Below are 13322 nucleotides of genomic sequence, written 5' to 3'. Positions count from 1 at the left end.
AATTTTGTGGTAGAATATCCTGTCCCTTGTTCAAGTGCTTTCATTTCCCAAGGTTTATAAGTTAGTATTTACATAAATGTAAAACACCCAGTCTGTTAAGACTATGATCATGCTCAATGAGAACTGCAATAGATATATTCAAAACCACAAACAAGATACATAAGGTAGAATACTTGAAAAACAAAGCTGTGAAGAGATCATTCTCCATAATGACATCACTTTTCCTTGAATAAATTCCTGCGCCAATCTTTGTCAAGTCTTTGTTTATTGAAATTAATATTAAAAAAAAAAAAAAAAAAAAACAGAGAGACTTAGATGTTGAATCGCATTTAACATCTGTAAATCACCAAATCATTTATATACAACATGTTATGTGTTGACTGTACAAATACTAATGCATTTGTATACAGAAGGTATTTGAATGCCATCTATCAGTCTTGGGACAGAGGGAGAACAGGAGGGCAAGGACCAAAGAAATGAAATTAAAAAAAAGAAAAACAATACAATTAACAGACACAAATTCCTCTACTTCACATATTTCTCCATGAATTTCTTATGAAACTCAGAGCGCAGCGTGTCATTGATAAAGCGTTTCTCCTTCCGTGCTTCGTCCACTCCTTTGGCGCAATTCTTGAACACAACATCATCGTCCCACCTAGAAAGATATTAACAAATTGATTGTTGATAGTTAGTCAAAAGTGAAGAAAGAATTTTTCTTCAAATACAACACTCATGCTGTGCATAAATGTGTGGGTTTGTGAGATACCTTCTCTTGACTCTGAAGGTACTCTGACTCTGGGTAATCTGCTGCTGCTGTTGTTGCTGTTGCTGCTGCCCTGCCAAATTGATCAGTGGATTGCCACTCAAGATATTCTCCATGCGAATCCTCTCCTCCTCTGCCTTTTGCTCCCGCTCCTAAGAAGGAAAAAAAAAAAAAAATTAGGTAACATTTGCCTGCTCTCGAATGTAACCTGTGTCTTAATTTGCCAATTGTGCTGTCAGCCCCGTTCAAACACATCAGTCAGAAATGATACTTTACTTTGCGTTCTTGCTCTTCAGCCCTCTCCTTCTTGATCTTCTCCAGTTCTGCCAGAAGAGCTGCAGTGTCGTCGTCATCACTGTCCTCCTCAGAGTCCTCGTCCTCATCATCCTATAAAACAACCAAGCATCATTGGTGAGGGAGCTTAATGAGTGCAAATCCCCACCACGTGTCCACTAACAAGCAAGCACTTACATCAGTGAGAGGGTCGTCAGCATCAAGGTTGGCCGCTGGGATCTGATCCAGTCTGGGCCTCTTTGAAGATGATGAAGATGATGATGATGATGTGGTATGATCTGGAAAATTAGGGTCATTGAAATGGAAAATGTAAATTCTCAAATTTTTCCGTTGCTTTTGCACAAAGTTGCTTTTGTAATGTTGAAAATATGTTCATATTTTTTCTCATGGGTATACACTTTAGATAACATAAGGGTCCACTAAAAGTTTAATATCTGCAGAAAGACCAACCTCTTGGTCCCCTTTCTCTGGTCTTATCACGTGCAGCTACACGCTCCCTCTCTTCCAGCTCCCTGCGGAAGTCACGGGCACGCACCTCCTCTGGGGCATCCTGGGTAGGTTGCCTGAGGGCGGGAGAACATTTGGTGAAGAAAATATATATATTTTTTTGCTTGCAGCATATATCCACCTTCAGAATGAGCAGGTGCAGTTGGGATGATTCAGTATCGTACCAGATGTAAATCCGTGCCTGTCTAACCAGCCAGCAGTGCCCTCAGCAACACACTGATTACAACCCAAAACCCAAATGCATTCATGTTTTATATACTGACCTGTACTTGATCTTGGTGTGACCCGGAAGATCTCGACTGGAATACTGCTTGGACAGGGCACTCAAATCACCTCCACCTTCTCCTTTACCTCTGCCTCCTCTCGCCGGCTCAAATGTCGGTCTTGCAGCTGTAGTCATCTTTGATGGGTCTGCTGTAGGAACACATGAAAGGAGGACAAACATGAACTGAAAACCAAGTCAAGTTGTTCAGTACAGTGCACACCAAGACCTGAGAATAATTACAGAGTGGGAAAAACAGGCAGCTCCTGACACAAATATCATGTACAGTACAGGCCAAAAGTTTGGACACACCTTCTCATTCAATGTGTTTCTTTATTTTCATGACTATTTACATTGTAGATTCTCACTGAAGGCATCAAAACTATGAATGAACACATGTGGAATTATGTACTTAATAAAAAAGGGTGAAATAACTGAAAACATGTCTTATATTTTAGATTCTTTAAAGTAGCCACCCTTTGCTTTTTTTGATAACTCTGCAAACCCTTGGTGTTCTCTCAATGAGCTTCATGAGGTAGTCACCTGAAATGGTTTTCACTTCACAGGTGCCTTGTCAGGATTAATTAGTGGATTTCTTTCCCTTATTAATAAAAAAGCAAACGGCGGCTACTTTGAAGAATCTAAAATATAAGACGTTTTCAGTTATTTCACACTTTTTTGTTAATTACATAATTCCATATGTGTTCATTCATAGTTTTGATGCCTTCAGTGAGAATCTACAATGTAAATAGTCATGAAAATAAAAAGGAAACGCATTGAATGAGAAGGTGTGTCTAAACTTTTGGCCTGGACTGTAGACTTGTCAATATTGAGGCAGCAGACCCCCTAATTTCAATCTAACATACCATACGTACGGAAACTCTAGTCAACTACCTACAAATCACCCATACACAAATTGTGTACAGGGGAAGTGTAAAATCCCTTATAAATTACAGATAGTATGTTTGTGTGGTAACGTAGCTCGTTGTGTAGAGCATCGACTTTTATGATTCTATCATTGCAGTTGAGAGACACTGAGATAATAAGTTATGCTACTGAAATGACCAATTTCCCAACTAAGGCATGAATTACAACTAACGTTAATGTGTCCATTTGTCAAACATTAGCTAGCTAAATGAAAGAAGCACATCCAATAACAAGCTAGGCAACACATTACATATATGTCAGTAAGCGTTATTTGATCAAGTTAATGATAAAGGAGAGAACACAAGCTAGCCAGTTGGTCACTAACGTTAACTTGCAGCTAATAAGTTGCTAGCATGCTAACCTAGTCTTAAAACGCTGTTTAGGAAGAAAACAATGCTATTTCCTCTCGCCGGCCAACACAACTTTAATAGAAAGTTATTTGTATTTAAAGTAAACCAACATTCAAATAATGGGCATTTTAGAATTTTAATTTTAGAGCAAAAACACTTACTTAGCTGCTACCACACGACTAAAAAGAAGACCCGATACAACGAGTTCCGGTAGAACTTCCGGTTGAACCTGCGTGTGAAAAAGATGCATTCTGTAATACTCGGAAATTAGAAAACACTCAGAAATCTACCAACTAAATAATCATTATTGAATGAACGAATCTGCAATGTTATAGTGAGGAAGGTAGGGGACAGATGGTTATCAGATGATGCATCAAAACTCAACTTGCCTCTGGTTTTGAGTAATTTGGATGACTTGAAAGTGTTTTGGCTGCATAATAACCCTGCTTGCCAGATTTACAAGACTGTATTGGTCACATTTCAACATTACGTGTAAGCTAAACTACACATTTGAGGTATACAGTGGGGTTGGGTTGAAAGAGGCTGGGGACAGATTTAATAGGTACAGACAATAATTGTTTTAATTATAGAATTTTCAGGCCAGTCCAAATATCTCAAGATGAGGTCTCATAAAATCAAATCTTTATGGCCAGTTTTCCAAACTAATATGGAAATAAATTATAGCGTAAACAGCCAAACCAAAACGGCCACAGAAAAACAATGCTGTTAAACTGTCAGTAACTTTCAACTTGAACTTTGTTGTCCCAAAGGGGAGATTCTTCTTGCAACCAGGTAAAACACGGAACACACACTTGAAAATCAGAATCATAACTGAATACATTTAAAAACATAATAGACAAAGCACACACACTGTGCAACATGTAATGTTTATATTTTAATTCAGCTGTGAAGTAAAAATTATAGGACAGTCTCAGATTTGAAAGTAAAAATAGATTTTTTTAAATTATTTATTTCCTTTTCCTACTTTAATGGCATGCATTTTACAGATACAGAAAAGTTTAGAATGTACCCTTCTGTTTCTTTACCACAATGTACATTATGCAATACACATTCCACCATGTCAGTTTTGTACAGTATGTATCACTTTGATGATCTCAGTGTAGGAATTTTTACTGAAGATTTTGGCTGAGATTCAAGGAGGAAAACAAACAGAGGAGGTTCTGCTAGATTCCTCAAATAGTGTCTAAAAGGTGTGCTTAATTCAAGTGCAAATGCTCCCACAAAAAAAAAACCCAGAACAGTGAAGACACAATGCAGAATTTCTGGTAAAAACAAACAAAATATTAACAGTGTGACTGGGATTTCCTTCAAGTAATATAAAACTGTACTGTGATCTTATTCATACAGTAACACACACGCACGCACACAAATATTTTATGAATGTACTTGGCCTATTTAGTTGTTACAATGGAATTTATATTGTCTAAAATAATGAAGAACTATTGAGGAACGTTGAGCCTGTTTTTTTAATTTGGGGAGGGGGGGCATTTTAACATAAGTGTTCAAATATGTTGTTTTTCATTCACATAGAAGAATGGAGCATGTATGATCTCAGGGAGAAAAGTGTAAATTGAAATATATGAAATATTTTTGCATCATAAATGTGTATATAGACTTAATAATTTACTAAAGGGTTGCTGTGTGTGTGAGAGAGAGTGAGAGTTGGCGTGAGAGTAAAATAATGTGTGCTATTGCCTTTTTAAATGTAAATTTTTTTATGGGACATTTAAAGGGTGAGTTTAGTATTTCTTATCACTTACCTCTGTATCCAGCAACGCAGATCATTTTAACTGCAGGTTTTGATATACATGTCCATCCAGATCAGATTCAGATAATCTGAATAAGACACCGACCAAACTTTGAACATTTCAGTTGATTAAATGTAAAATGACTTCACAGAAAAGACTCAAGTGTGTTGGTGCTGTCCAGTTTTACTGGAGAAGATGCACATTTTGCTTGAATGATACTGAAATTCTCTGATAAGGAAGTTGATTAAATAACAAGCCTCTCTTGTTTACTAGTATCCCTCAACTGGAACAGCATGTTTGTGAAGAATATTTCTGTGGAGCCAAGAGGAGAAAAATGCAAAAACATATTTCAACCTGTCATGAGAACTAACCCACCCACCCACTTGATTAACCTGCACAGCAGCATCCAGGAATGTCACCTCAGATGTACAGGGGGTGGAATCTGAAATGACAGGGGGTGGGGGATCAGGCTGAAGTGACTTTACCTGCCTGCCTGTGTGAGACAGAGACCCAGAAGAGGCTCGACGCCAATCTGCTCTGACAACGCTGACACAGCTGACCTGAACAGGTAAGAACACAATTATGGTGCAAGAATGGACTTCACACTAGTTCTGATTTCATGTTGGCTCTGCGGTGTAAGGGCTCGTTACAAAGTCAGAATTGCTTTTATTTTCTATGCATAATAGATGTGATCTGGTTATTTGGTGCTGGCACATCTCCCATGAGATTCATTATACATAAGATTAAAGCACTAAGTGCAGGTCAAAATGTTAAGAGGAGCTCAAAGTGAATACAGACAAGATGCAGTGTAGGACATGACACTATAAACACAGGGAGGGTTAAGATCCTGAGCAAAAGAGAGGATGGAAAATATGGACACTAGTATGCAAGAACACTATTACACAACTCTGTCAGGATGATATTGTTTACTCCAGGATGACATTTTTTTAACAGGTTTGGTTTTAACATAAAATGTGGTGAGCACTGACAAAAGCATAAAAAGAAACGTTATCTTAAAAGGTGCTCCAAGCGATGTTGGGTGACGGCACTTCTTGTTGACGTTTGAAGTATTTTCAAACAAAACGAGGCTAGCTCGCCCCTTTCTTCCGTGCTTCCACGCGCTAACCCCCCAACCCCCTACCCCAAATCCATCTTGTCGGTTATTGGCTGGTTTGTTATGTTTCGTGGTGCAGGTTGGCACAATTTGTTTTTGTTGGTTTTTGTGGAGCCTGGGCTGTCTACAGAGACCGTCAGTGGACAGGCAGCTCGCAGATTGTGAGATGTTTGCTGTATGTGACAAAAAAACGTTGTAGCCTAAAAAAACGGCGTGACATCGCTTAGAGCACCTTTAATGTACAATTTGAAAGCGTATGCTTCAAATTCTGATCCGACAGAACATAGTTGTTCAGAATGGCTAGGTACTGTAACAAATGATAAATACTTCAGTGTCACTTTTACACCCAGAGTGGTTTTGCTGCGGAATTCAGTATGACAGATTGTGTAGAGATGCTGGGTCACTGAACAGGTCTGAAGTCAGTGGGGAGAATATGGACAGAAGCCAGCAAGGAAGCAAATGCAGTTATATCACAGTTTTATATGCAATGACTCCTGTTTTATTTGCACGGAAACTTATGAAACAAACCTGTGATGAATTTGAACATTTTCATCTTTAGTTTCATCAGGCTGAAGATTTGAGAAAATATCAGCATCATGTCAAATGGTAAGTCACACTTGAATCTAATATTTCATCTTTTTTTAAAAGGTAAAAAATGGTATACAAGTATTCTTGGTAACCAGCACTGACAAAAAGGGTGCGTTTGTGTTGTAGATGTTAACAGGTACAAGGTGTTTCAAACCACCAAAGTGCGGACTTCACTGAAGAATGATAGCTGTTGGATCAAAAAGGCACAAGAGGAAACAGAAGAGCAATACAAAGCAAGGTATTCTCAGCGATTAAGATGCAACAACAAAAACTTGTTACAAATTTGAATCTAATGCTATCTTGCTATCCTGCATTTTACTGATGTGCTATACTGTACTGTTACTAATATGTCTGAGGCCTTTTTGGTTTAGTTTAGCTTTTCTAGTTATACTACACACAAGCACTGACTTTTTGAGAAAAATGATGCAACAAAGATGCTGCAAATTCACAACTTCCTCGGTCTTGCAGAACGGACCACGCTGTGGAGATCAAACCTGCTCTGGTCAAACAAAATTCATACGTCCTGTCCACAGCCAAGAAATTTGAGTAAGTATCAAACAGATATCGCCGCTTTTATTGAACAAGAGATTGTTCTCTTGTTCAATAAAAGCGGCGATATCTGTAATTAAAGCAGTAGAACCACTTGTGTTCTGACTTAACTGTTAATCTATCGATTAATATAAATGCAATATCAAGGTTTTGGCCAACAGATGTTGTTATTATATAAATCTTCCACTGCTACAATATATATATATATATATATATATATATATATATATATATATATATATATATATATATATATATATATATATATATTTCAAATGCTTTGTAGCAGTGGAAGATTTTCAACACAAGTGCTTCAGTGGCAGTGCTTCTGAAAGCTGCGTTTCTCACATTTGATAGGATTAAATTTATTTTGAACATGTTCAAAAATAATGTACTGGGCATTTCAGTACAAGCAAGAAAACCAACCAAACAAAATGCATCAGTCGCACAAATCACTGGTAAAAGTGTGAGATCTGATGACATAATATTCAAAGCTATAGTGAGTAGTTTCTGTCGCCCCCATGAGGAATTCTAAGTAATGGCAACAATACTGTCGTCAATACAAGCCTTCAGCGATCACTCACCACCCCCACCCCTCCTCCACACAGCTGCTAGTAGTGTTTAACCCGTCAAATCAAGGACACTAAGGATTAAAAAAACATGATGGACTCATCAGAAGAGGTAATTATCTTGTCATTTGTATGACCTCTTTGTCTCCAAAGCTGAACGCTGCCGTTGTCCTTTCTAAGCGGTGACGTACAACACGTCACTCGAGCTGCTGCGCACGAATGTCGCTGGACTACACCATTTTGTAAACCTAGCCATACTGAGAAATACAGAGTGGAGCGGATAGGCTTAATTAGCTTTGTATCAACTCATTTGGCAATGGCTTGAATGTAACTGACGTTCATTAATATGAAAAAGTTGTGCACTATAGCTTTAAAAATAAAATGTATCAATTGTCATTTCTGTTATAGATTTAGTTAACAAACTAGTTTTTGGGTTGAAAAATGCAATAAAGCTACAAAAAAAAATAAACTGTAATATTTAAATATTAGACCCCCTGCAACATCGGCAGGGGTTATAAAATGTGTTGCCATGACCCATTTTGCAGGTCAAAGTGAAGTTTGAAGTTGACTCGGTTGTGTCAGTGAATACAAAAAACTATAAAGGGTTCAGGCACCAATCACCACCTGTGATATTAACATACCTTAACAGTGCAGTTTTTTCTGATTGCTAAACGACAGTGGGCACAACTGGAGTCACATGTGCAAAACTTAAACTACAGTCTGCACTACCAACAGTCACCTGAGCTAAACCGTTCACATCACCTGCAAAACAGGCTCAGTGCAGCCAAACACTATGCACAATCCTCACTGAGATAACACACACTGTCACTCAGAACACACTGAGAGTAAAAACACTAGCATCAAACACCAATACACAAATTACAAACTTTCTCATCTTTACAGTTTGAACAATTTGAGTGACTTGACACTACTCAATAGTTTATTTAAGGAAAAGATATAGATTGTATAATATACCAATTTTACGTAAGGTAAACAAGAATAATGAAAATCAGCAGTTTTCTTCAATATAGAATTTTATCTCTAGTAATTTATGGAATTACTGGGAAAAAAAACTAAAGGTACATACGTAACAGTAACAAAGAATAGTGTGACTAATTCTGCCTCTCTCCAGAATCATGTGGCAAGTTTTCTTCATCACATTAGATGTCTGCATCATCTCTAAATACTAACAATTACATCAACATCACAATTATTAATACATACGTTGCCTGCCTGTGTATTGTTGCCAGCTGTACCTATTGCATTTCCATCACATCATATGTTGCGCGCACGCACACACACACACGTAAATTATTAAGCCTATGGACACATTTGTGATGCAAAAATATTTCATATATTTCAATTTAAATTTTTTCTGCATTATTTTCTCCTTGAGGTCATACAGGGTCCATTCTTCTATGTGAATAAAAAATATTTGAACACTTGCGTTAAAATCCCCCCCTCCCCAAATCAAAAAACTGGCTCAACATTCCTCAATAGTTCTTCGTTATTTTACACAATATAAATTCCTTTTGTACAGAATAGGCCAAGTACATTCAGAATACTCAAGCAAAGGGATATGATTCACAATGGAATTGAGTCAGATGTTATAGTTTTCCTTCTATATCAGTATAAAAAAAAAAAAAAAAAATATATATATATATATATAACCCCTCCAGTCTCTCAGCTTGTTTCACAGGAGGCCTGAACATCACAAGTAAGAAATAACTTAGGAATAAGTTTTATGTCTACATCTTTTTTTTTTTTTGCAAATCTTCTGCATGGATACTGGACTATAATACATCTTGCCAGACCTCAACATCTAACTACATTTTCACATTGTACTTTTATGGAGAGTTTCAAACAAGATAACACTTGACAATGTGGCTTAGTTTTAAATATTTCCTTTTTATCTCATGGTTGAATATGTTAGCTGAATACACACTGAATTATTAAACCGCATGTTTGATCAGTCCAGAACAGTTAGCAAGCTAGCTCACAGAATAGCCTCCCGCTTACTCCACTAAAATAGAAATCAAGCACAACTTTGTCTCTATTCCTACTGCTTAGTGTTAATTTGCTTAGCTAGCTGGCCATCAATCACAAGACAAAATGACAGAGCTTGAGTTTATTTATAGTACAGTAGTAGTTCTCAATCTTTTTGGCTTGTGATCCCCTGAAATGAAGAAATATCTATATTCAACCCTCTGTCACAGGTTATGGACTTAATGTGAATATGATTTGGGAGCAGTTCAACCAAAAACTGTTTATTTCTGTCTCCGCTTGTTTCATTTAAATGATTTTAAGGGGCCTGAAAGTGTCCAATATTTTTACAAAAAAGCAAGAATTAGAGACATCTTAGAGAAAATAAAACATCATTTTGTGTATATGAAAATATATTTTTCCTTTCTTATTCCATTAAAAACCCTTTGACCACAACATTGACAAGTAATTAATATCAACACCCCTTTCATCTGGCGAGCTGACAAACAGAGCACTCTGCAAGGAAGCTGGAGGAGGTGGTGAACAATACTCAAGCTGGAGTGTATTTCAAATGACAGAACTAGCCAAGTTTTGTTAAATTATGCAGTCACTCGCTTTCCTCAAATGTACTGATGACTGACTGATAGTCTTGAGCAGTTATGAGTTAGGAGGAGGGTCCAGCAGCTATGACGTCTCCTACAGCGTGCACCCCCTGTGCTGATGTGGACAAGGAGGGACCAGCTGCAGGGCCCATGCTGTGCAATGGCATTAAATGACCCTTGTTGATGGCGAAGTGGTTTAACGGGTAGATGCCACATTTCCTAAAGCCTTCCTTCACAATCCTGACACCCTCCTCCTCCTTCACTACCTGATACGTCTCTTTAAACACACCTGAGAACTCCTTCTTGCTGACTGCATAGTGAGTATCAGTGGCACAACCATCACCTATAAGTGCTGCAAAATGCTGCTTAAGGAGAACAAAGAGACCCGCGTCAAGTGGCTGCAGGATATGAGAGCAATGAGGTGGAAGGCACAGAAGGATCACATCCTCCTTACGAGCTGCTTCCACCACCTCAAGGTTTATGGGAGACTTGTGGCCGTCGAAAATCAGCAGCAGCGGACGCTCCTTTGGCGTGTGTAGGAGGAAGTGTTTGAGGAACCATTTTTTGAAAAGGTCAGAGTTTATACAGCCAGAGTCTGACCATCCATAGAGGGCATTTGGAGGCCCTTGAGTCTTGTAACATACTCCCCCTGGGTATGCCTTTGAGTAGATAATAAATGGGGGAATGTCCTCTCCAGTTGCGCTAAAGCAAGCCAGGATCGAGATGTGGTCCCTTGAGCCTGGCGTTGGCTTGCAGCCCAGACTGGCAGATTTGGGGAGAATCACCCTCTTCCTGCCCAGATGAAAGCCCACCTCGTTGCAGTTAAGGATTTGAAGAGGCTTGTCTCTGAGCCCATGAGCTTCCATGACAGTACTGAGTAAATGAAAAAACTGATCCACTGCTTCCTTCCTCACACTAACCGTCCTCCCACGGACAACATTGTCTGCTGGCTGAATGGTTATATTCTTTTCTTGCCTTTTTCTAAAATTGAGCCACCAGGTCTGGCCTAGTTTAGAAAATGCCACCCTCCGATGTTGCCGTTTATAAATGGACGAGGCAAAGGACACCAGCTGTTGTTTCGTCAGTGGGAATCCATGCTTCGACATGTATAAAGAGAACTCCACCAACAGCTCCTCATCTGCAGATGTTATAAGCTGAGCTGGCCCGCTGCGACTCCCTGGTGTCACCCGTCCACTGACTCTGTCTCCCAGTGAAGACTTAGGGACTCCAAACTCTTTGGCAGCCCGTCTCACCGTACACCTACCCGACTTCACCTCGATCAGAGCACGTTCCATGGCCTCCTCTGTCCATTTCTTCTTCTTCTTCCTCCCAATTTTGTCAAGATGATTTCTCGATGGCATTTTCTCTAGGACAGCACAGGAAATGCAAGCATGAATAACACATTAAACAAATATGATACGCATAAATCAGCCTAATTATGCAAATGTGTTTCATAATCACAAAGAATAATGTTTTTCACATCACTTAATTTAAATAAATCTTAATCTGTTTTAACACTTCCCAACGTTAGTCCAGGCGCAGCCTGCTTGTATTTCTGGTCTAGACTTGGTCGTTGTCTTATTTTCTTAATAGTTTAAAATCGTAAACAGGGTCTAAAACTGTATATATGCTCTTTAAAAACACAAAAAATAACGTCAACTGTGGGAAAATAATTGGTGGAACAAGAGCTCTGATATGATGATGTTTGCTTCGAGTGTTGTTGCCAACTTCACTTAACTTCTGGTAACGTTAACGTTACTAAAATGATAACGTTACTGTCCTTGTACTTTCTGTCACAGTCAAAGCTCGGTTTACAAGTAGAGAAACCAGTTAAAATATCAACTGACTTACTGGTCTTGGAGAGTCGTCGAAATTTAGCTAGTAGTGTGTGGGGGACACTCGGACTCGTCCTGTGGTGGTGGTTGTGAGTGACGTCGCGCACCGTAACGTTACTGTTTGTAACCGTTAAACTAGCTAGCTAACTACAGTACAGACACATTTACGCTTAAAAATAAATACCAAGTGACAGTCTGTAGTCGAAATTCGCCACTACATGTCTGTCGGTTGCAGAAAGTTTAAATGAGGCGGTTATGTTTGAACAGAACCGCATGTTTCCCTGCCTAGCATGAAAACAGCTAACGTTAGCATCACAAGCCAGCGGAAAAAACGGAAGTTAAGTGACGGTGTCTTCAAAATAAAATAATTGAAATTCTTGTTACAAAAATAAGTGTCTAACTTGACAGATATTCAGATAAAATCAATAAATTGCATCACAATGCTTATACGACTTGAAACTATAGTTATAAAATAGATAACAAAACAAGGCTAAGGGTTTCACTACACTATCATTCTATATCACTTCATCATGGTTGTATGTATTATTCCTTCTTGGTTGGTTTTGGATATTTTTAGGTTAATACCATCTTACCTAATTAGATATAGAGCATTTGATATTAGAGTATTGTGTACCTTTCCTAGACAGATTAAGATACATCTTTATCTATTGCCATTTCTGAGGACAACACCATGGCAATTGATTTGAATAATTAGTTCCAGTCACTCAATGAATGAAAAAGTTCACATGGTTAATTTTTTTAGTGTGCAGGTGGGCCATGACCTTACAATCTTTCAAGAGTTACATTGTAATCAAGATGTTTAGCTATTGCAAGCATAATTGACCCAATCCATTTGTGTGTGTCTCTCATCTATTATCGACAAAGTCAATAGACACAAACTGGGACTGAATTGACTCAAGCATGTAACGGGATCACATTCCTTGTTCAAGAAATCATCTCCACACCCTCACTTCAATGCAACACGTTTGGTGATATTTACATCGTAAATAAGCTTTGTGTTGACATTTAAGGCTCTATTTGTCAGCTTTGCTTCATCAATCAATGTAGCTGGCCCCTTCTTTTTTTACCACTCAGCTCATATGCTGGTGTCCTATGTGATTTGTTGTGCTCATCTTCCAATGCAGGTCAGACTTTTTGTGCAACATTTTTTTGTGTAGATTTGTCACTTATATAAAAGAAGAAACTGAGT

At 38.4% G+C, this 13322-nt stretch overlaps 2 protein-coding genes across 3 annotated transcripts; both read right to left on the bottom strand.

The window, feature by feature from the left end:
- Positions 1-246: 246 nt before the first annotated feature.
- On the bottom strand, positions 247-3364 carry cwc15 (CWC15 spliceosome associated protein). Of its 2 annotated transcripts, none has more exons than XM_028595720.1 (7): positions 3265-3364; positions 1828-1978; positions 1508-1620; positions 1235-1335; positions 1040-1150; positions 767-915; positions 247-655 (listed from the first exon to the last, which is right to left on the bottom strand). In XM_028595720.1, the coding sequence occupies exons 2-7, from the start codon at positions 1962-1964 to the stop codon at positions 526-528; spliced, it is 741 nt and encodes a 246-aa protein (XP_028451521.1). In that variant the 5' UTR covers positions 1965-1978; positions 3265-3364; the 3' UTR covers positions 247-525. The 2 variants fall into 2 exon arrangements, with proteins under 2 accessions (XP_028451521.1, XP_028451522.1); XM_028595721.1 differs by having other exon boundaries at positions 1828-1975.
- Positions 3365-9371: 6007 nt separating this feature from the next.
- On the bottom strand, positions 9372-12449 carry LOC114566889 (uncharacterized). Its single transcript, XM_028595718.1, has 2 exons — positions 12129-12449; positions 9372-11641 (listed from the first exon to the last, which is right to left on the bottom strand). The coding sequence occupies exon 2, from the start codon at positions 11636-11638 to the stop codon at positions 10340-10342; it is 1299 nt and encodes a 432-aa protein (XP_028451519.1). The 5' UTR covers positions 11639-11641; positions 12129-12449; the 3' UTR covers positions 9372-10339.
- Positions 12450-13322: the final 873 nt, after the last annotated feature.

Source organism: Perca flavescens, chromosome 13 (genome assembly GCF_004354835.1).
Source record: "Perca flavescens isolate YP-PL-M2 chromosome 13, PFLA_1.0, whole genome shotgun sequence".
Lineage (NCBI taxonomy): Eukaryota > Metazoa > Chordata > Actinopteri > Perciformes > Percidae > Perca > Perca flavescens.
This window is presented reverse-complemented; position numbering and strand designations above follow the sequence as displayed.